The sequence below is a fragment of the Lepus europaeus genome, chromosome 19 (genome assembly GCF_033115175.1).
Source record: "Lepus europaeus isolate LE1 chromosome 19, mLepTim1.pri, whole genome shotgun sequence".
NCBI lineage: Eukaryota > Metazoa > Chordata > Mammalia > Lagomorpha > Leporidae > Lepus > Lepus europaeus.
The window spans coordinates 66,205,901-66,230,186 of record NC_084845.1 but is presented as its reverse complement, the minus strand read 5'-3'; the positions used below and the strand labels follow the sequence as shown (position 1 = coordinate 66,230,186).

General features: G+C 44.0%; 2 protein-coding genes across 5 annotated transcripts; both read right to left on the bottom strand.

Annotated features, from left to right (window-relative positions):
- CENPN (centromere protein N) lies at positions 1-24,055 on the bottom strand. 4 transcript variants are annotated; one of them, XM_062177747.1, is made up of 11 exons: positions 23,949-24,055; positions 22,000-22,180; positions 14,717-14,762; positions 11,385-11,444; positions 10,657-10,733; positions 8,054-8,230; positions 6,475-6,576; positions 3,984-4,047; positions 2,488-2,600; positions 992-1,118; positions 1-733 (listed from the first exon to the last, which is right to left on the bottom strand). In XM_062177747.1, the coding sequence occupies exons 2-11, from the start codon at positions 22,168-22,170 to the stop codon at positions 651-653; spliced, it is 1,020 nt and encodes a 339-aa protein (XP_062033731.1). In that variant the 5' UTR covers positions 22,171-22,180; positions 23,949-24,055; the 3' UTR covers positions 1-650. The 4 variants fall into 4 exon arrangements, with proteins under 4 accessions (XP_062033731.1, XP_062033734.1, XP_062033732.1 ...); XM_062177750.1 differs by lacking the exon at positions 23,949-24,055 and adding an exon at positions 23,271-23,552; XM_062177748.1 differs by lacking the exon at positions 23,949-24,055 and adding an exon at positions 22,292-22,375.
- Positions 22,447-23,666, bottom strand: LOC133747743 (uncharacterized). Its single transcript, XM_062176040.1, has 3 exons — positions 23,370-23,666; positions 22,675-23,270; positions 22,447-22,567 (listed from the first exon to the last, which is right to left on the bottom strand). Exons 1-3 carry the CDS (start codon positions 23,664-23,666, stop codon positions 22,447-22,449), a joined length of 1,014 nt encoding a protein of 337 aa, XP_062032024.1.
- Positions 24,056-24,286: the final 231 nt, after the last annotated feature.

The window sequence follows — 24,286 nt, the reverse complement described above, 5'->3', positions numbered from 1 at the left end:
TCAATGTCTTTATTCACAAATGAGTATAATAATGGTCAGTTTGAACATTACATATGATAAAAAATTATGAAAAGTTATATTTACAACAAAACAATGATTTTATATAACTCAATTATCAGATAAACAGCCTCTTGCAATAACAACTTCATGGGCCCAACTCTTCCCTCTGAACAGACTAACTATGATTTTCCCAGAAATTTAGAGTCAGGTGTAGTTTCTTGGTGTTTATTTATGTGATTCAAGGTTTACAAGAAAATCTGGACACACTGAAACCAGATATGCCCATGATAGAGAAGAGGCCGGAGTGGGAGAGAGGACACTGGACACAATGCCAGCAGGCTCCACCACCGTGCCTCCTGCCTGACTCAGAGCAGGCTGGTACTCGGGGTCAGGTCTGGAACCATCAATATCCTGTGGAATCTCAAATGCCCAAGGCTGCTATCCCTGGCAGAACATGGCGGTGAGGAAACAGTCCCAACAATTATATGAAGGTTTCTAAACTTTCAATACCAATAATTAATTTATAAAACACAAACTCATAGAAAGAAGCTGTACAAATTCATGGAAAGAAGCTCTCCAAATAGCCATTAACAAATACGTAGTACTATGTGTAGTCAGGGAGCTGCTGCACTTACAAAGCCACATGGATCTTATTTGTCTCTAATTTTAAAATAATTCATTCCCCTGCTGGGTATGCAAGTGAGCAATGGAGAGAGCGGTGCATCTGCAATTCCTGAAATTTAAAAAAAAAAAAAAAAAAAGAAAAAGAAAAAATTAAAACAATCACAGGGCAAAGATTTGAGCTAATTAAAAATGGCCAAGATTAGAGGGTGGATCATGGTTTTGCCTCCCATCAAAGAAGAGAAGCAGAATGTGCAAAAAGTGCATGAATATGCAAAAAAAGGTACAATGGGGTGGCATGCTGGAGTGACAGGAAAGCTCAGAGGCAGTTGCTGATTTTTCTAGTTTGTAAAATAAGCTGACCACTCACCAGCTGGTGCTAAGGATTTCAAAGCTTCCAACAGATGTGGGCTGGAGAACTTTATCAGGCACCTCAGTGGTTCTTCCCTGTCAGCCAGGATGCCCCCATTTAAGTCACTTTTGAACTTTGTTTCGAGCTGTCAACAAAGATTGACAAATTACTATTAAATATATCAGACTGGTAAAGGATGGTGAAGTCAGATTCTACACACAGCATTCTTTCTGTACACGTTTCAGTATGTACCTAAGAGACTCAAAAGGACTCTCTTCAAAACTGAACCCCGGTAGCATTACCATACATTAGAAAAAAATTGGTTTGTTTGTTTGTTTTTTTTTTTTTGGGGGATGTTCACTGTAATACTTTCGCAAGTTTTCTCCAAGTTTGACACTCTTCAAAATAGAAAAGGTAGGGAAAAATTAATACCAGGATGAATGAATGTATACTTTAGCTTACAGAATGGGGCCACTCTAAGATGTGTAGAAAGGGAAGTTTTGTGAATCAAATCTCCTGCAGCCTAGGTCAGTGTCTATCCAGCTTTGGTGTGCACCACTAGAGGGCTTGTGAAAACAGATCAGGGTATCAGGGCAGCCAAGAACCAGTGTTTCTTACCCATTTCCAAGCAAAGTTGATATTGCTAGTCCAAGGACCACGCTTTAAGAACCACTGTCCTGGATTATGAGCTGTTTAAAAGGACTGAGTTAAAACCTGCCATTAAGGGACTGCAGCTTTAGTGGTGTCACTCAACTTCTCCCACTACAAAGAAATCAAACCAAACAGGCTTGGGTCTAAGAAAGCAGATCAGTGCTGTAGCTTCAGGAAGACCAACCAACATGAATTTTATTGGAGGGTTAGGAGGCAAGAGCAGGTTACGAGTGTGAGCATGGACTCGGATTAGGCTGATCATGGCACAAACTTCAAGTTCTTCGGTGAGTAACAATGGCGTGCATTATATACCTGAAGCCTGTTATTTGGACTTCCTGGAGGCTAGTGGCACACTTCAAAAACCAGCTAAGGTTGGAGTATTGTTGGGACTACTGGTTTTTTTCTATATGATGCCAACCAGGTTACATGATGACTTTTTTTTACTAAACAAGGGTTTATGAGCACCTACTATGTGCAAACTACTGTTCTAGGTATAGATGAACTAGAGAGGTAGAATGTACAGTTTTACCCCCTCAAATACCAGAACAGATCACAGCCAATTATATACAACTGAGCTGATATGTGAGATGAAATGAAAAGGCAAACTCAAAATTTCAACAGGTCTTCTTTGCCAACAGGGGAACTTATCAGTATAATCAAGAGATCTATTTAACTCACAAATTGATTATACAAAATTGAAGTGATTGGGTAGGCGTTTGTGGTGTAGTGGTGAGCAGAGCTGCCTTCCAAAACTGAAGTGATAAATGAAGAGAATAGTCTCTTAGATCTGTTTTCCACTTAAGGTTTTTGTTCCTTTCGTAAAACAACAATAACTTGTAGGTGAAATTTAGTCAACATCCTACCTTATATTGTGCAAATTCTAGTCGTGGTTGAGGGTAGTCTCCAAAAGTTTCTTGAGTTATTCTCTGTACTTTGTCTTTTTCTACTGCATTTTCATGAATGATCCTTGAATCTGCTACAGGTGGAAGACTTCACATGAAGCAGCCATTGGGAATATATTTCATCCTTAAAGTATCCTCTTTTTCTTTCTAACTTTTCTCATTTTTTTGTTTAATTAAAAAATAACATCTAATGTTTCTTCTTTTGATTGCAGTGATTTCTTATTATAGAAAAGTTATAAAGAACAGGCTGATACAGAGAAAATAGAAGGGAACCATAATTCTACCACACAGCAATAAGCACTGTTAACGTTTTAATGTGTTTCCATCTGGTTCTTACTACAGTGAATAATGATGCATACATATGCTTTTATGTATTTTTTAAACTGGAATTACAAAATACACAATTTTGTATCCTGCCTTTTTAACATGAAATTAACAGCTGTTCTTATGCCATTGGAAAGTTATAAAAATGTTTGGCTTGTAACAGCTGTGCCATTTCCTTTTATTGCCAAATCTCCATTAAGAGACAGCGAAGTTTTCATTTTTTATAAATTTATATTACACCCTACCACTTTTCGGATCCATTATAGTAGTCTAACAGTCTATTATTTTGGGTTTTCCAGGGAGAACATCAAGTCACCTTTGAGTAGTAACATGGTTATAATTCTGATGATTCTAGAGAGTAATTGATTCAATGCATTAAGAGAGTGCCCAGATTTTAATTCTGGCTATGCCACTTCCTAGCCGAGTACTTTGTGTAGAGTTGCCAAACCTCTCTGCTGAACTTTTCTGCTGAACAGTGCTAATTCATGGAACTGCTGTGAAGATTATGGAAATAATACATAAAAACCAATTAGTGGGCTGGTGCTGTGGCGCAGTGGGTTAACGCCCTGGCCTACAGTGCTGGCATCCCATATGGGTGCCGGTTCGAGACCTGGCTGCTCCACTTCCCATCCAGCTCTCTGCTATGGCCTGGGATAGCAGTGGAAGATGGCCCAAGTCCATAGGCCCCTGCACCTGCGTGGGAGATCCGGAGGAAGCTCCTGGCTTCAGATCGGAATAGCTCTGCCACTGCAGCCAATTGGGGAATGAACCATCGATGGAAGACCTCTCTCTCTCCCTCTCTCTCCTCTCTCTGTTTAACTCTTTCAATTAAATAGATAAATCTTTAAAAAAAAAAAAAAAACCAACAATTATTGTGGTGCTCAGCACTAAAAAAATGCTCAACATCTATTAGCTAGCTTTGTTGTTACTGTTATTACATGCTATTCTAGAAAATTCTGAAGTAGATTTATAGTTGCCTAACTTCCCCCTTCATCAGATATTTAACTTTTTTTTTCTGAAAGCAGTCAATAGTTTTGAATCAGAATTCTACTGTGTATGTATTCTACTGAGTGACAGAACTCTAAAAGAATGATGCACTTCCCAACTTCAGTTTTGTCTAAAGACACACATACTGTTTATGTCCAGCCCGAGGCTCCTTTCCTGTAGAGGTGTTGTAGGGTTGTGGATTTCAAAGTTCTAGGGAAAAAAAAAAAACAACAACTGAATGTTTTACTAATTTTAACACCTTGATATGCAGATACTAATTGATTTTAGTACATTAAAGTATATGCCAAATCTTTCTTTTTTCCAACAAAAGGATATTTAGGGTCACATCCTGGCTGAAATGAGCCTTTCCCAAGAACCAGGTTGACAAGTGAATGTCCTCTATTTGAACAACTCTGACCTTAGTTATAAAGACAGTTCTGAAGCTCCCTCCTGATGGCCTGGGAAAGCAGGGGAAGATGGCGCAAGTACTTCCCAAGTACTTGGTCCCCTGCTACCCAGATGGGAGACCCGGAAGAAGGTCCTCATTCCTGGCTTTGGCCTAGCCCAGTCCCAGCCGTTGTGGCCATTTCAAGAGTGAACCAGTGGATGGAACTCTGTAACTCTGCCTTTCAAATAAAATGAATCTTTTTATTTTTAAAAATGAAGGCAGATCTGTAAGAAGTATAGGTGGTGAGCACAAAACCTAGAGTAATCAAAGGCAATTTCTGCAATGTGGTGTCTCAGCTCTACAGCTCCAGCTCATAACCTAAAATACTCACCAAGATTCCTTGTGGAAAAGTTCTCTGACTCTAAATGGGAGTCTCTCAAACCTCTTCTGTGCCCTACTAAGCCACTGGTTTTTATAATTAGCTGCTTGACAATGGACACAACCCTTATATTGTAGCAGAATGGTTTCTATTTGGTGAGAAGGTGTGGGGAGGAGAAAACCATTCTCAAACTTTTTTAAAAAATATTTATTTATTTTATTTGAAAGTCAGAGTCACACACAGAGAGAAGGGGAGAGGCAGAGAGAGAGAGGTCTTCCATCCACTGGTCCAATCCCCAATTGCCTGCAACAGCCACAGCTGCGCCGATCCGAAGCCAGGAGCCAGGAGCTTCCCCAAGGTCTCCCACACGGGTGCAGGGGCCCAAGGACTTGGGCCATCTTCTACTGCTTTCCCAGGCCATAGCAGAGAGCTGGATCAGAAGTGGAGCAGCCAGGACTCGAACTGGAGCCCATATGGGATGTCAGCACTTCAGGCCAGGGCGTTAACCCGCTGTGCCACAGTGCCGGCCCCTCTAACTTCTTAATGTTAGATTTTTTTCTTTAGAGTAACTTGTACAGAGCTATCACTTCCTTCCACTTACAACAAACAAAAAACTTAAGTATAATATCTCTGAGGACTCAAAGATATACACAGAGCAAGAACAGACATTCGTCATGCATAGGAAAAAGACCCTCAGCCTATTAAAGATAGATTCATTTTATCATTAATGGGGAACAAAAAATTAAGTATTACAAATAAATCGTGGGACTTATTTTTAATAAGTGAGAGAGAGAAAGGTCTTCCTTTTGCCGTTGGTTCACCCTCCAATGGCCACCGTGGTCGGCGCGCTGCAGCCGGCACACCACGCTGATCCGAAGGCAGGAGCCAGGTGCTTCTCCTGGTCTCCCATGGGGTGCAGGGCCCAAGCACTTGGGCCATCCTCCAATGCACTCCCGGGCCACAGCAGAGAGCTGGCCTGGAAGAGAATCCGGCGCCCCGACCAGGACTAGAACCCGGTGTGCCGGTGCCACTAGGCGGAGGATTAGCCTATTGAACCGCACCGCCGGCCTAAATTGTGGGACTTATTAGACCAATGCTTTCTCCTTTTAATTCTAATTTCTATATCAACTGCTTGATGCTTGACTAATGGGACAAAAAATGAACCATACTTCTGTTTTATATATATATATATATATATATATATATATATATGTATATATATATATTATTTGACAGGTAGAGTTATAGACAGTGAGAGAGACAGAGAGAAAAGTCTTCCTTCCTTTGGTTCACCCCCCCAAATGGCCGCTACGGCTGGTGCTGCACCGATCCAAAGCCAGGAGCCAGGTGCTTCTTCCTTGTCTCCCATGTGGGTGCAGGGGCCCAAGCACTCGGGCCATCCTCCACTGCCCTCCTGGGCCACAGCAGAGAGCTGGACTGGAAGAGGAGCAACCAGGACTAGAACCCGGCACCCATATGGGATGCTGGTGCCACAGGCAGAGGATTAACCAAGTGAGCCATGGCACTGGCCCCTGTCTTATATGTATTTAAGTTCAAAGGATGATATCAAGTTACTCTAAACAGCAAACAAATTCCAACTAAAACTTCTGATTTAGAAACTCGGATCTATATGACCCAGACTCTAAAGACCCATGAGCAGTATAAAGCTATTTTATAAAATTATAAAAAGATGACGATGAGAAATTATTTTGTTTCCTTTCATGTTAACTAATGGAAGCTTTCTCCATTTCAGTAACATCTAAATTCATCTCCTCTTGTTGGGGTGGACTTTCCTACCTGCTTGTCCAGCGGCTTCTAACTCCTGTGCAGAAGAGAAGCCACAGGCTCATCTTCACAGTCGCAGGCTTACCTGATTATACTGCTTGAAAACAATAGCCTTCAGAGAGTCTAGGTATCTGCTTCTCAGGTCCATTTTCACAATCTGATGGTGTTTGCTAGCGACTGTCAGGGCCTTCAAGTAAAAGTAAGTGAGACTATTAGGATTACTGTCCCTGAGTTTCTAACAGTTGTCAAAATAAAATGTAGGAGCTGCAACTGATGACTAGCTCCCACTTAAGAGTGCAAAGAAATCCAAAAAATTTAATTTCCTGGCGTGTTAGTTTAAAAGTTAAAATACCCATTAATGTCATTAAGTCTCATAGTCTTTTGTTTGTACCATTTTTAGAAAAGGGATTCTGTTTAAAGTTAGGAGTATAACAAAATCAAGCTCAGACTAGAAATAAACAATACTCAAGTTAGCATTGTAGAATACCAGTCATCTAATACTACAATGACGCTGCCACACAACAATGAAAATATGGATGCTTCAGGGCAACAGAGAAAACAGTATGAATTAAATGCAATTTATAAAAGCTTCCTGTCATTTGGAAAACAAGTTAGAAGACTGGAACAGAACAGTAGAACAAGGTATTTACTTGGAACTAAAGGGAAGAGGTGTGTTTGCCTTAGAATATCCAACCGAAGTGAGAAGTGAACATTAGCCTCTGAGATAAGGTTTAACCACCTGTGACAGTGTGCCTGGATGAATGACCACTATGCACCACAGAGGAAGTGACCCCAAATGTACAGAAGTGTTAAAGGGAAAGAGAAAAGAGCAGTCTTTCTGCCATTTGAGAAAAACAACTTAAATGACAAGCAGGTACACCCAGTGGGACGCTGGCTTGCTTAGTCCACCACTCAGGAGTGCAAGATGCTTCACCCAGTTCTACCAGACACAGGTGGGCACAGCCAGGGTACATCTGCTCACCTACAACCATCTGAAGTGGTATCAACCGCAGGTGCCACTGTAGCTGTGAATGCTACGAGGGGAAGCAACAGTCACCAGGCCACTTGAGGGCTGGCTTATTTTGGGAAAGATGCTAGGAAGCCTGTAACACCCAAGGCAGAACCATAAGGAGAAGCAGAAGCTGTATCTTATGTTAAAGCAGTCTTCTTGTTACAGTACACAGGGAAAACAGTTACAAATGAAAATAACAGTCATTATAGGAAAATTACACAGTCATAAACAATATTATATGGAACCATATGGAGACGTTCTGTTAAGTTAAAAAAGCAAATTACAGAAACAGACGCACCAGCCCAGTTTTTGTAATCAAACAACTCCTGAAAGCAAATGGCAGTTTTTTGGGTGGATGGGATAGGGAAAAAGATTAAAAGTTTTAAAGACTAACTTTTTATTCTTAGAGACTTAAGTATTCACTGCACTTTTCACATTAAGCACTTATTACTCCTAGATTAAAAGACAATAAAAAATAGCTCCAAACTAGTATCTTAGACCACACTCCACTTGTGGGTAAGACCATTCTGCTCTTTTTCTTTCAGATGAAGAATTAAATTGGTCTCTACATCAAATGCTTATTGAGTAAACTACAAACACGTTTAAGACTAGGATAATAAAATATTACAACCGATAGTAATTTGTTCCATACCTGACCCAGCAGGGGGATATTGCTCCTGAGCGTGGAGGAAGAAGTGAAGGCATAGGGAGTGTGGGAGTAGTACACCACGTAAGTAGGCTTGTACTGGTTTGGCTTAGTGTACTGCGTTCCCCAGGCGACTCGAATCCAGACTGCATTCTCCTCGGCATCTCTGAAGCTGACCGTCACCTTATTGAAAAGAAGATTTGAGCTTTCTCACAAAAATCTCATTGTGCCGCCAGCTGCAGCTGCTTTTACAGGCAAACGATGTCACCAGAATCTCGCGGGCAGACTGCAATCCAGTAGTCTTTTCTCCTGCTTTTCATGACAGGGTTTTGGGTCTCTTTGGGAAAATAACTGATTTTTACAGAGAAAGGTACATGCCGTGCACAGTCTTTTATAAAGAAATATTTTTTGAAAAATAAATTTACTTATTTATTTGAAAGGCAGAGTGACAGAGAAAGATCTTCCTTCCACTGACTCACTCCCTAAATGCCTGCAACAGCTGGGACTGGGCCAGGCTGTAGTCAGAAGCCTGGAACTCCATCCAGGTCTCCATATAGGTGGCCAAGAACTCAGGTACTCCGGCCATCCTCTGTTGCCTTCTCAGACACATCAGCAGAGAGATGGATCAGAACTGGAGCTCAACACAAACATCCCAAGTGACAGTCCAATTGGGCCACAATGCTATCCCTATCCCGAAGGAATTATTTAAAAAAACTTTATTAATTTGAAAGGCAGAGTAATAGAGAGAGGAAAGCCACAGACACACAAGGAGAGATCTCCTATCTGCTGGTTCACTCTCCTAATGGCCACCATGGCTGGGACTGGGCCAGACCAAAGCCGGGAGTCAGGAACTCCATTCCAGTCTTCCACGTGGACCATCAACTGGACCATCGACTGCTGCCTTCCAAGGAGCATAAACAGGGAGTTGGATTAGAAGTAGAGCAGATGGGACTTGAACACGCACTCCAATAAGGGATGCTGGCACTGTAAGCACTGGTTTAACCTGCTGCACCACAACACAGATGTCAGGAAATTTTTTTAAAAAGCTACAATCAAGTTATGAAATCAACACTTTCAGTAATTTCTTGGGCTTGTCCAGAAAACCATGTGTCTCTACATGTAAAGTTTATGAAGGAAAGCAGCCTTACCTAATATCTTTTCATTTTTAAAATACATTTATTTATTTGAAAGGCAGAGTTACAGAGGCAGAGAGAGAGAGAGAGGTCTTCCTTGTACTGGAGAAAGAGAGAGAGAGAGAGAGAGATCTTCCTTCTACTGGTTCACTCCCCAGATGGCCACAACAGCCAGAGCTGGGCAGATCTGGAACCAGGAGGCTGGAGCTTCTTCTAGGTCTCCCACGTGGGTATAGGGGCCCAAGGACTCGGGCCATGTTCTACTCCTTTCCCAGGCCATAACAGAGCTGGATTGGAAATGGAACAGCCAGGACTCAAACTGGTGCCCATGTGAGATACCAGCCCTGCAGGCACTGGCTTTCTCCACTACACCACAGCATCCACCCCTAGTATCTGTTTTCTAATGAAGCCTTCCTAGCAAGTAGCATAGACCTAGCATGAACCGTAAAGCTTCAATAATGGGCTCACAAATGTACTAATCCTAACCCTTCTGTGCACTGTGCTCAGAAGCTAAAGGAATGTTATTTGGTGAGAATCTAGGAAGTTATACTTCGCTTTCACTTCAAGGACAAAATATAGGCCTTAATTTTTTTGTTGTTTTTTTACTTTTTATTTTAGTCCCCCCCCCCCCCCGAAACCTTTTATTTAAGGAATACAAACTTCAAGCATTTCATAATATAGGCCTTTGTACATCTGCAAATGTTTGACAGCTAGTGTGTCATTTAGCAGCCTGCACCTAGATTTTCAGCTCACCTTCCATGGAGCTTCCTCTTGGAGCTCTAACGGTGGAAAGGAAGAACTTAAGACAGGTGCACTAGGCTTGCCAACATCTCTTTATTTCCTCCCTCACAGATCTCATTCCAGGAAAAGCAGGTTCTTGGCTCCACCCACTACTTTTTCAAATGCCCTGGGTGCTACAGACAAGGAATCCTCCCAGTGTAGGGTATAGAGGTGCGGAGCTGTCTTTCTCAAGCAGCACAGAGCTTGGCCCACATGAGGTGCCAAAGAGCTTGAATGGAAGGAGGCCTTATTCTGGAGAGCTTCTACAAACACAGAAGCACCTGGAAGATCAAGGCTGCTCAAGAGCTGCACTGATCGTCACCAGCACCGCCAGCTGCAGAGGAGCATCTCACTTCAGCTCACTGAAGCTCAACAGGATTAGTGATGCCGCTGCTGCACCACACTAGCCACATCTGCAGTGCTCAGCAGCTGGGCTTCCGGACAAGGCTGACCCAGAACACTCCTGTCCCTGCACAGAGCGCTCCTAGGTGCTGTTGCTCCTAGGAAAGAAGCCTCTCAGGCCCTGAAAGGACAGGGAAGTTTCTAAAATGTTCAGAGTTTGCCTTTGACATGGAGTAGAATAGTATGGAATATTACTGATTGAAATTGTTACAAAAAAATAAAAAATAAAAAACCCAAGCGTAGCAGATTTTAAGTGCAAAGATGTAATTAAATTAAGATAAATTTTATTCTTACATTTTTTAGTGCTCTCTCCAGAATTTTCTTAAATGAACTTTTGAACTGTTCTATATCAAACAGGTCAAGGTCTTCACCTGTCAAGATGAAAAGAAAAATTACGGAAACTATGTCTTCAATAAACACATTTGCCAGGAACCCTGGGGCCAGGTATTTTGTGTAAACCCACAGCAATAATGATAGACTCATTTAAACGCTACAAGGACCTCTGAAATTTTCCACAGATGAATCAGAAATAACCATTTTCTTTGAAAGACAACCGACTAAAGAACATACTGCTATTCATTTTTTTTTTTTTTTTTTTTTTGACAGGCAGAGTGGATAGTGAGAGAGAGAGAGAGAGAGAGAAAGGTCTTCCTTTTTGCTATTGGTTCACCCTCCAACGGCCGCTGCGGCCGGCACATCGCGCTGATCCGAAGCCAGGAGCCAGGTGCTTCTCCTGGTCTCCCATGCGGGTGCAGGGCCCAAGCACTTGGGCCATTCTCCACTGCACTCCCGGGCCACAGCAGAGAGCTGGCCTGGAAGAGGGGCAACCAGGACAGAATCCGGTGCCCCGACCGGGACTAGAACCCGGTGTGCCGGCGCCGCAAGGCGGAGGATTAGCCTGTTAAGCCACGGTGCCGGCCACAACTGCTATTCATTTTTAAAAGCTCAAAATAGCAAATATGAATACTGAATTAAAATGGAAACATCCAATTAAAATATTCACCTAAAATGGAAAATATTACCTGGTCCTTTACTCATCTGATAAACATCCCAGATTTTCTGGTGCCGATGAACTTGAGTACCTGAGAGAGGGAAGAAGGGCTTACTCCTTAGTATCATGTCATTGAACTTTGAAGTAATATGCTTATACATATGTGCTTTTATTTATTTATTTATTTATTTTTGACAGGCAGAGTGGACAGTGAGAGAGAGAGAGACAGAGAGAAAGGTCTTCCTTTGCCGTTGGTTCACCCTCCAATGGCCGCCGCAGCCAGCGTGCTGCAGCCGGCGCACCGCGCTGATCCGAAGGCAGGAGCCAGGTGCTTCTCCTGGTCTCCCATGGGGTGCAGGGCCCAAGCACTTGGGCTATCCTCCACTGCACTCCCAGGCCACAGCAGAGAGCTGGCCAGGAAGAGGCGCAACCGGGACAGAATCCGGTGCCCCGACCGGGACTAGAACCCAGTGTGCCGGCGCCGCAAGGTGGAGGATTAGCCTATTGAGCCGTGGCGCCGGCCATAAATATGTACTTCTAATAATGTAAACTAACTGGCAAAAATAACAGTATTTGCATAAATTAGGTTATACAGATTTTTATTCAGAATATAAACTTGATATGTATTACATTTACTCAAATAAAATTATGATCAGTCCATTCACCCACCCTGCAAAATATATAGTTCCATTTTAACATCTGTTCTTAACTTTTTTTAAGATGTATTTATTTACCTGAGAGGCAGAGTTATAGAAAGACAGTGGGACAGAGAGAAAGGTCTTGCATCCACTGGTTCACTCCCCAAATGGCCACAACGGTTGGAACTGAACAATCTGAAGCCATGAACTAGGAGCTTCTTCTGGGTCTCCCACACGGGTCCAGGGGCCCAAGGACTGCTTTCCTTGGCCATCGCAGGAAGTGGGATCAGAACTGGACCAGCTGGGACTCGAAAGGGGGCCCATAGGGGATGCTGGCAGATGCTTAACCTACTACACCACAGCGCTGGCCCCATCTGTTCTTATTTTAGCTAGAGCACTGGTTCTATTTCCAAACAAGTCTACCCTTCAGACTGGTGCGCTCCCCTGGCCTGACAGGGAGTGATGAGTTCCCAGTGACTGGTGTTCACACAGGCTGTTCCTGTGCCTGCAGCCGCTTCTCCCAGCCCCTTACACTCTGCCCCTTTCCCTGCTCTCTACTCAGTGGTCCACCCTGACCACTCTCCCCAGACGGCCCTGTCTTAGCTCCTTTCAGAATATTCATCGCATTTGCCTACTTAGGTGTTCATTTAACTAGATTCTCATGGGAACCAAGGACCTGCTCACTGCTGTAGTCCAGGTCTGAGCACTGCCTGGCATGAAGTTAGTACTCTGTGTGTGGTGTCTGATGAAGGAATGAATACATGTACGCCACAGAGTAACAAACTCCACAATATTCTGGAATAGAAACGAACCCTGAAGTTAGCAAGTTCAGGGCTGGTGGCATAATGCAGCAGATTGAGATCCTGGCTACCCCACTCCCAATCCAATCCAGCTCCCTGCTAATGAACTTGGGAAAGCAGCAGGAGATGGTCCAAGTACTTGGGCCTCTGTAACCCATGTGGGAGACCTGGACTGAGTTCCAGGTTGCTGGTTTTAGCCTGGCCTAGCTCCAGCCATTGCAGCCATCCGGGAAGTGAACCGTGGATGGAAGATCTGTCTCTCCCTCTCTGTAACTCTCTCTGTAACTCCATCTTTCATTTAAATTAAAAAAAAAAAAAAATTAGAACCTTACTCCATCATCCTTCTAGCTTAAAACTGATCCTACACTGACCTTTGGATCTCAGGCCAGGTTTTCTACATCTCACAAAGAGTCACTTCAAGTTGGCCTCAACTTGTCACACTGTGGCACTTCTGGGTTTTCTTGTGCCTCCTGAGGTTCAGCACTTTTCCTTCTTTGGTGCTCAGGTGTCTCTGGCACCCTCGCCCCTCCACTTATGGCAACAAGCCTGACAATTCTTCACTGATTATCTGGTTTTGTCTAAAGCACGTGTAAGCAGGCACAGCATGATGCCCGCTCAAGAGACAGCCTCCAGAGGTTTTGTTTTGTTTTCCCTCCGGTATTTTCTCTTTTGGTTAATTGGTTTCTGCGCCAAAAACAGAAATTAAATTTTTTTATTGTTAATGATGACGCTCCTGGCTTCGGCCTAGCCCAGTGATGGCTGTTGTGGCCACCTAGGGAGTGAATCAAGAGGTGGAAGATCTCTTTCTCTGGCTCTCCCTTCCCCTCTGTAACTTTCATAACATAAATAATAAATAAATAAATAAATAAATAAATCTTTAACAAGAAGTTCATAAGGGACCAGCATTGTGGCACAGCAGGTTAAGCTGCTGCCTGTAACAATGATATCCCATATGAGCACCAGTTTTGAGTCCTAGCTGCTCCATTTCCAATCCTGCTCCCTGCTAATGTGCCTGGGAAAGCAGCAGAAGATGGCCTGAGTACTTGGGCCCTGCCAAGTTACAAGCTCCTGGCTTTGGCCTGGCCCAGCCCTGGATTTTGTGGTCATCTGGAGAGTGAACTAGCCAATAGAAAAACTTTCTCTGTTTCTGTAACTCTGCCTTTCAATTAAATAAATAAATCTTAATAAAATAAAAAAAAGTTTATGAAGTAATTGACAAGGGTTTACATACAAATAAAGACATTTGTTACCTTACATAGCACACATCCTGGACTAGTCCAGGATCTTTTTTTTTTTGACAGGCAGAGTTGGACAGTGAGAGAGAGGGACAGAGAGAAAGGTCTTCCTTCCGTTGGTTCACCCCCCTAAATGGCTGCCACAGCCGGGGCACTGCGCTGATCCGAACCCAGAAGCCAGGTGCTTCCTCCTGGTCTCCAGTGCAGGTGCAGGGCCCAAGCACTTGGGCCATCCTTCACTGCCTTCCTGGGCCACAGCAGAGAGCTGGACTGGAAGAGGAGCAACCAGGACTAGAACCTGGCGCCCATATGGGATGCTGGCGCCACAGGCGGAGGATTAACCAAGTGTGCTACGGCACCGGCCCAAGGACACGTCCTGGACTAGTCCATGATCTTTGTGACAAGCATGCTTCCCAAGTGTCCCCGTTACAGCAGGGGCTCTCCCCTCCCTCTAGTTCCAAGTGCACTCACCTCAGCTGTCATGCATGTTAAGCTCATACTATTATTATCATCTCAATTTTCTTAGGGGAAGTTAGAGGCTTAGAAAGAAGATGCAACTTGGCAAAGGATGCAAGATTGGTAAGCGACAGATACCAGGTCTTCAAACCCTAGAATCCAAGCCTCACAGACAAAAAAAAACCTCTGAGGAAAGGGATTAGCTAAGTGTGAATGAAAGTCACCAAAACTTACAAACGATGTCTAAAAGGGCCGCATCGCTGAGACTGGCACACTTCTCCTGAAAGAGAGGATAACCTGTTTAGTATACGTGGTATACCACATGTGCTGTCTGTCCTACTTAAGGCACGTTTTAGGTAAGGTCAGAACAGACTATTAAATGCTCTGAGTGCTTCCTGACAAACTCTCTCAATCTACATTCTCCTTGTAGCCAACAGACCTGCTGATTCATGTCTCGGTCTAGGCACTCACAACTATTCTCTCATAATTTATTCATTTATCACTTTTTACTTTGTTTTTCAAAAATGAATCTTAGTGGGGGTAGTTAACGTACATTAAACTGCAGACATTTCAGATGGACAATTTGCTAAGTGTTGACTCAGGAATACACCCACCAGTCTTCTCTGCACCTCAGCCCCCCCCCATTCTTCTCGTGTCTCTTCGTTATCCTCCCTTTCCACCCTTCTTGGTCCCCATTTCATTGCATCCCCATCCCTGGTCCCAAGCAACTGCTGGTTTGCTTTGTGTCAGTACAGATCTGTTTGCACATTTCATGGTTTTACATGATTTAATATAAGCCTACATTCTTTCACTGGGATTGGGTCTGGCTTCTCCCACTGAGCTTAATTATTTTGATATCAATCCCCCTTTTCCCATCTGTGAATTGTTACTTATTACTGCTGGGTAATCTTCCACTGCATGGCTACATCACAAGTTGTTTGTCTTTCTATCCACTGATGGACATTTTGCTTATCTCCAGTTTGGGCTGGTATGAATAATGCGGCATTAACATCAGTGTTTGTGTCTTTGTGTGGATATGTTTTAATTGCTCTTGGCTGAATCTATGGTAAGCATACATTTTAACTGTTTAAGAAACTGCCAGACTGATTTCCAAAGTGGCTGTCCAATTTTACATTCCCACCAACACAATATGAGAGTTCCAGTTTTTCCACATCCTGGCTACCACTAGATATGGTCAGCCTAATAAGTGTATTAAATAAGTGTATTAGGATCTCTTACTGTGGTTTTAATTTGCATTTTTCTTTTTCTGTTTTTAAAGATGTCTTTTGAAAGGCAGAGTTACAGAGATAGGAAAAGGCAGAGAGAGACAGAGAGAGAGAGAGAGAGAGCGCGCGTGAAAGAGCGCCAAGCATGCGCTTCCATCCACTCCCCATATGACTTCAATGGCTAGGGTTGGGCCAGGCTGAAGCCAGTAGACTAGAACTCCATCTGAGCCTTTCACATGGGTGGCAGGGACCCAAGCCATTCGCTGCTGCTTTCCCAAGGCACATTAGCAGGGAGCTGGATAAGAAGCAAACCAGCTGGGACTTGAACTGGCAATCATACGGGATGCCAGTGTTGCAAGTGGTGGCTTAACCCACAGCAGCACAATGTGGACCCCTTCATTTTTTTAATGCCTAAGGGTTTTGAGCATCTTTTCACACTCTTATTTGTCATCATAAATCTTTTTTTGTGGGGAATGTGTATTCTATCACATCTTTTTTTGCCTATTTAAAAAACTGGGTTATTTTCTTATATTATTAACTCCTAAAAATTAAAAAAAAAATCACAGATACACACACACACACATATATATATATACATATATATATATATATATATATACACCAGGTACAAGTTCTTTATCAGATAATGATTTGAAAATAGGTTCTACCAGTTTGGTTCTTCTTTTCATTTTCTTAACAGTATCTTTCAAATAAAAGTACTAATTTTGCTAAAGTAAAATTTGTTAATCATTTTTTCTTCTATGAATGCTTTTAGTGTTCGGCCCAAGAAACTTTTGCCTAGTTCAAGGCCACAAAGATGTTCTGTTCTTTCTACATGTTTTATAGTTTTAGATATTATGTTTGGATTTTGAATCTACTTTGAGTTAATTTTTTCCTTCCCTATAGTATAGAGGATGGTTCAAAATTATTTTTTGGTAGTATATTTGGGCATCCAATTATTGCAGCATCACTTGTTGAAAAGATTATCTTTTCTTCACAGAACTGCCCTTGGTAGCTTTGTCAAAAATCAGTAAACCACATATATGTGAGTCTGTATTTACACTGTAATTATTGCTTCACTCTATCTGATGCCAACATTCCCCTGTGTTGGTGACTCTAACTGTGTAAGTCACCTTGAATACAGGAAGTCTGAGTTGTCTAACTTTCATGTTTCCCAAAAGTCGTTTTAGCTATGCTGGGTCTTTTGCATTTACACATATGAATTTCTTTTCTTTCTTTTTCTTTCTTTCTTTTTTTTATGACAGGCAGAGTGATAGAGAGAGAGAGAGGCAGAGAGAAAGGTCTTCCTTTGCCGTTGGTTCACCCTCCAATGGCCGCCGCAGCCGGCATGCTGTGGCCGGTGCACCGCGCTGATCCGATGGCAGGAGCCAGGTGCTTCTCCTGGTCTCCCATGGGGTGCAGGGCCCAAGCACTTGGGCCATCCTCCACTGCCTTCCCGGGCCACAGCAGAGAGCTGGCCTGGAAGAGGGGCAACCGGGACAGAATCCGGCACCCCGACAGGGACTAGAACCCGGTGTGCCGGCGCCGCAAGGTGGAGGATTAGCCTGTTGAGCCACGGCGCTGGCCATACACATATGAATTTCAAAATCAGCTTCTGAGGTTCTATAAAACAATCTGCTATAGTCTGAGTGGAGGTTGCACTGCAGTCACAAGTCAACCAGGGAAAGACTGACATCTTAACAATGTCAGGCCTTCTGGACTTCCAGCAGTGTTGATCTCTCTATTTAGATCTTTAATTTCTCTCAGCAGTGTTTGTGGGTTCAGTTTATAGGTCCTACACATTTTTTGTTAGATGGATCTGTATGTATTTCATACTTTCTAATGCTATCATAAGTGACACACACACACACACACACGTATAAAATTCCAATTTCTTTCTTTCTTTTTTTTTTTTTTTTTGACAGGCAGAGTGGACAGAGAGAGAGAGAGAGAGAGAAAGGTCTTCCTTTGCCGCTGGTTCACCCTCCAGTGGCTGCCGCGGCTGGTGTGCTGCAGCCAGCACACCGCACTGATCCGAAGCCAGGAGCCAGGTGCTTCCTCCTGGTCTCCCATGCGGGTGCAGGGCCCAAGCACTTGGGCCATCCTCCACTGCACTCCCGGGCCACAGCAGAGAGCTGGCCTGGAAGAGGAGCAACTGGGACAGAATCTGGCGCCCCGACCAGGACTAGAACCCTGTGTGCTGGCGCCGCAAGGCGGAGGATTAGTCTACTGAGCCGCGGTGCCGGCGTACAATTCCAATTTCTAACTGTTGTTGGCATAGAGATATTCAGTACTTTTATATACTGGTATGGTATCTTACAATTTCACTAAACTTATTAAGCCTAGCACCTTTTTGGGGGGAGTATAAATTCCATTAGACTTTTTGTCAGCCTTCTTTGGCCTGACTGCGCTGGCAAGAACTCCCAGTACAACCCCTGCTGGGTGAGAGTGGACATCCTGGCTGCCCTCCCTTATGATCTTAAGGATGGCATTCAATGCTGCACAGCAGGTATGATGCTAGTTTTAGGTTTTTTGTAAATAACTTTAATCATTTTGAGAGAGTTCCCTTCTATTCCTAGTTTTACACACTTTCTTTTATTTTTAAAGATCTATTTATTTATTTGAAAGGCAGAGTTACAGAAAGAGGGAGAGACAGAGAAAGAGATCTTCAAGTCACTGGATTACTCCCCAAATGGCTGCAAAGGCTGGGGTTGGGCATGGCCAAAGTCAGCTAGGCCAGGACAAAGCTTGGAGCCTGAAACTCCATCTGGGTCTCCCAACTAGGTACAAGAGCCTATAAGGAGTTGGAATAAGGACTTGGGTCATCTTCTGCTGCTTTCCCAGATGCAATAGTAGGGAGCTGGACTGGAAGTGGGACAGTTGGAACTTGAATTTGGCATTGCAAGTGGCAGCTTAACCTGCTGTGCTACAACATGGGCCGCTGATAAATTTTCATAAGGAATGGATGCTGGATTTCATCAAATTCTTTATTTGTAAGTGATGATCATATGTATTTTAAATTTGTTAATAGGATGATTTAAAATAATCAACTTTCAAATGTTAAGCCAATCTCACATTTCTAAGATGAACTCCGGTTGGTAATAATGTATTACTTTTTGAACATAATGGATTTAATTTGGTAGAATTTTGTTGAGAATAATTACATCAATGTTCCTAAGAAATATTGACCAGTAGTTTTCTTTAATGTCTACCTTGGTCTTGGTGTCAGTGGGAATACTGGTCCTGTAGAATGAGTTTAGAAGTATTTCTGGGGCCGGCACTGTGACGTAGCAGGTAAAGCCACCACCTGCAGTGCCAGCATCCCATATGGGTACCAGTTCGAGTCCTGGCTGCTCCACTTCCGATCCAGCTCTCTGCCATGGTCTGGGAAAGCAGTGGAAGATGGCCCAAGTCTTTGGCCCCTGCACCTACATGGGAGGAAGCTCCTGGCTCCTGGCATCAGATTGGCGCAGCTCTGGCCATTATGGCCACCTAGGGAGTAAACCAGATGGGATGGAAGACCTCTCTCTGTCTCTTTCTCTCTGCCTCTGCCTCACTGTAACTCTGCCTTTCAAATAAGTGAATAAATCTTAAAAAAATATTCCCTTCTTTTCACTTTTCTACAAGATTGGTTAGAACAGAGTTGTTCGATTTTTTTACTTTCTTTGATTCAGTTATCCCTTGTTCTGTTCCAGCATCATAAATTTTGTTGATTATCTCTTAAATACTGTGGTCTCTTTCTCTCTGGCCTTAGATTTATGCTTCCAAAGTACCCCCTTATTGTTAGGGTACTGGGTTTTGGCACAATGTAGCAAAAGATGCCTATTTAATCTGCCGTATTTTATAGGAAAATGTTGAACCATGGTTACAAATATAATGTAAAAAATTCAGATATCAAAAAATAATCATTCAAAGAGTGATAAGGCAAACATACACTGGGAGAAAGAATTTATTTATCTGACAAAGGACTTATTCAGACCACATGAAGAACTATAACTCAGTAAGAAAAAGATAATCCAAGAGAAAAATGGACAAATGATCAAACAAATCAAAACAAAAAAGCAAATCCAGGGGCCAGGGTTGTGGCGTGGCAGGTAAGGCTACATCCTGCAGTGATGGCATCCCATATGGGTGCCGCTTTGAGTCCTGGCTGCTCCACTTCTACTGTAGCTCTCTGCTATTGCCTGGGAAAGCAGAAGATGGCCCAAGCACTTGGACTCCTGTGCCCACATGGGAGACCTGGAAGAAGCTCATGGCTCCTGGCTTTGGATCAGCTCAGCTCTGGCCGTTGCGGCCATTTAGGGAGTGAACCAGTGGATGGAAGATCTCTCTCTTGCTCTTTCTCTCTGCCTCTCTATAACTCTGCCTTTCGAATAAATAAATAAATCTTAAAAAAAAAAAAAAGCATATCCAAATGACTAATAAACACAGTTCTTCACTTCATTAGGCGTCAGGGAAATACAAATCAAAACTACAGTAAAAATCTCTACAAACCTGGCAGAAGGCCACAATGAGAATACAAAGTACCAACTATGACAAGGATGTGGTTCTGAATTTTCACAGACTGCTGATGAGAGTGCAATTTTGTGCAACTCCTTGTGAAAATGGCTTGGTGTTTTGTACCAAAGCCTGATATACTCACACTCATGACCCAATGACTGCACTCAAACTGCTGGTGAGTATAAAGTGGAGAACTCTTTGGTGTTATATACCAAAGCAAGATATATGCATGTCCTACAAAGTAGTAATTTCACTCTTAGGTTTATATCAAACAAAAATGAGTATATCTGTTCACTAAAACATAAGCAGCATGATGTTCATATCATAATAGCCAAACACTTGAAACTACCAAAGTGCCCATCAAAGGTAGGGTGGATAAATGAATTACATATTTACACAATGGGATTAACAACGACAGTGAACAACCTACTACAAGCAACAATGTGGCTGAATATCACCTCCATCAGCCTAAGTGAAAGAAGCAAGACATAAAAGAATATATAGTATGCTTCAACTTGTACAACGTAGAAAAGCAAAACTAATCTATGCTGTTAGAAAGCAGCACAGTTGGTGTCCTTGGGAGTGAGGATCGTGCTTCTGGAACACGGGTGTGTTCAGTTTGGGAGAATACACAAATCTGGACGTTCAGGCTTCTGTTAGGATTTTGTAGGTATATAAAAATGGTATTTTTCACATGGAGCGTGTGCAGCAGCATGCAGAGTGGGATTCTTCCCCACCATCATGCTCTTAGGCCAACCACAGCTAACAACCTGGTTCGAATCCTTCTGGATTTCTACCACAGTAGGGCTTTTAACCTTGGCAGTACTGACACTCGGGGTCAAATAATTCTTCAATCTGGAGGGTTACCCTACGACATTAACATCCCTAGAAAGAAATGCCTCTGTGTATCAGTTTTGCTGCAAACATAGTGCTTTGCTTAAAGATTAAAAAAAAAAAAAAAAAAAAAAAAGGCATCCCTAGCCTCTACCCAATAGCAGCCCATAATACCCCAATCCTCTAGTTCTGACCAAATGCTATATGTCCTTCAGGCGACAAAATCATCCTGCAGGAAACTCACTGCTTTACATGTAAATACTGACACATATGCATGTGATACAGGTTCTGTCAACATTGTATACAACGACCCACTTTGTCCTTTTTAACTGCTGAAGAATATTTTGTTACTGGAGAGATCACTGTTTATCCAGTGGCCTACATATGGTTGCTTCCATTTTTTGCTTTTAAAACAAAGCTAGTTCATATCTTTATATAAGTACTTATGTAAATATTTATAATGTATAATATGACTTATATATATCTCCCTTAAAATATTTTTAGTATAAATTACCAGAAGTGGAACTGCTAGTTCAAAAAATATACCAATATGAAAGTGAATGAGGAAACAGTATACCAGAATATGGGAATTTTTGGTACCAGCAACTTTTCTGAGTCCAAAATAATTTTACAATAAAAAAGTAAATAAATACACACATGCAAAAAGTGTACTTTTTCCCTCACAATTTTGTCAACATGTATCAGTGTTACTATCTTTTATTTTTGACAACAGGTTAACAAAATTGCAAAAAATACTGCTCTTTATTTTAACTTGTTTTGACCCTTTCTCTCCTCCCATAGTATTCACTTTTTTCTCATTGACTTGTAACCATTCTTTGTAAGCTGAGTACCTAGCCCTCATCACTCAGTTCAGCAGCTGCCTTAAATCCTTTGGGACTAAGGAAAGGGAGAAAGACAAAGCCAAAGGGCTAGCATGTTGTTCAAGGTTCACCATACCTCACATAGCAGAACCACACTTTGAGCCAGAGAGTCCTTTCTCTGCCGCAAGTTTAACGTCTGCAGTTGACTTTCAGACAAAAAATTCCAGGCTTTGAGGACTGTCATCACTTCAGACATGGGGATTTTCAAGACGGTCCTCCTGATAAACTCAGCAACAGTTTCATCCATCCCTGGGGCACTTTAACAAAACAGCACAACAAGGAATTGACAAAACGCAAAAGTTTAATGCAACTATGAATTTTTCAAAATCCCATTTTCAGCTTCAAAGGCCAAACGTGGAAATGTTTACCTTTTTTCCCTCCACTGTGCAAACAGTGCGTTGGCATAAGGATTTAGTTTTCTCCTTAAGCTGTATATTAAGGCGTGTTTTAGAATTGTTTCACTTACTTATTTTTAAAATCAATGCTATTTCTTTCTTGGCTAGTACGTCAATCATCCATCTATTCACTGATTCATGCAACTCCTTACAAAGCACCCATGCGTGCTAGGCAATTTTCTAGGCACTTGGGATAGTTCGATCTTTAACGCAAAAGACAAAAATCCCTGACAGGATGGAGCACTCGTTCTACTAGGAAAAGACAGACAACAGGAACATACGTTAAAAGTGGTTAGTGCTGGACAGGAAATGACACAGGCAGGCCGAATGTGGAGGGGCAGAGAAGCAGGCCTCACCGAAGGGCATCTGAGGTAATCCAGGGAGCAAGTCCCCTGGTGGAAGAGCTACGCAGGCAGAGGGAACAGCAAGCGCCAGCCCTGAGGGCAGAGTCCACTAGGGCCTCGGACCACGGACAGGACACGAAGCGGCCTGGGGTCAGGGAGGGGTACCTCGGTGGGGGAAGACAGAGAGGAAGGGGAGCAGCAGACCAGAGAACTGCTTCTACTCGGAGGTGACGCTGACGCCTCGCGCTTCGGCTTCCACCCGATTCTCCTGTCTCCTGTGCCCAGGAGGCAGGGGCAGCGCAGGCCCGGGCAGACACCGCCGCAACAGAGCTGAGAGGCGACGACGGGGCAGGTGTCGCGGCACAGCAGGTGCAGCAGCCCGCCTGGGGCACCCACAGCCCACGGCACAGCAGGTGCAGCAGCCCGCCTGGGGCACCCGCAGCCCACGGGAGCCCGAGCGCAGTCCTCCCTGCTAAGGAGCCTGGGGGTGCTTGGACCCCGGCCCCCTGGGGGGCCGAATGCAGCTCCTGCTCCGGGCTTCCGCTCTGCCCAACCCGCTTGTGGCCATGTGGGGGAGTGAACCAGGGCCGGAGAGCCCGGCCCCTTGCCTTTCAGATAAGTGAATCTCAGGGAGACGAGGCGCCAAGGCGGTGGGGGTGGCCCACGGGACTTCCTGATGAAATGTGGGGTGTAAGGTAGAGAGGAACCGAAGACAACATCAAGGTTTTCTGGCTGCGCCTGTCAGCCGCGATGGGAGATCCAGAGGAAACCCCGGAAACCCCCGAATTCCATTCCGGATCTGTAAGCCTGAAGTGGACACGCTGAACACACAGTGGGATTCGCGAGTCCGGAGGCGAAGCAGGTGCTCTAGACAGGTTTTGTTGAATAAACTCGTGACCAAAAAGAAAAAGAAAAATCCGTTTCAAGTAACGTCCCTGCAGACGCTGCCGAAGAGACTGCACTGACGGCAGCTGAGGCGAACCACGGCCAAAACAAAACCCCATCCGGGCAGAGCGCCCTGAAGACGCAGCCGCCCGTCACGTGACCGCGCGGGACGGACGGGTCCCTGACGTAAGGCCACGCCCCCGGCCGGCGGAGATGACGTCACGACCAGGCGTCCCCGGCCCCAGCCCCTCAGCCTCAGTCCCCCTCCCCCGAGCAGGGAACCGAGCGCCGATTCTGCGACTGGAGACCCGCGGGATTCGCGAGAAAGTCGCCCTTCAGGCTTCCTCCCGGCTCTCACCGCCCTCCGGGCCCCGATCCCTTGCCGCCAGGGGCTCCCTTACCGGCCCACATCTCCAGCCGCCTCTCTCCGCCGCGGCTGTTCCCGCCCGAGGTGCCTTCAAAGCTTCCAATTGCAGTGCGCGCCGCTTCCAAGCCCCGCCCCCTGGAGCTCGCACTTTGCATTGTGCTCCGAGTACGGGGGAGTGCGTGTGACGGCGAAACGCCGAGTCCCCGCGCTACTCTTTTTCATACAGGAGACCATTTGAGTAAACGTGTGCTCGGTTGGTCGCCGAGACTACTTTGTTGGTTCATTTTGCCATTAAGGCGGTGCATGTCTCACTGGCTCCGCTCGCTCTCCCCCCCCCCAGCGCTCGAAAGTGGGCTGGTCTGGGCGGGGCTG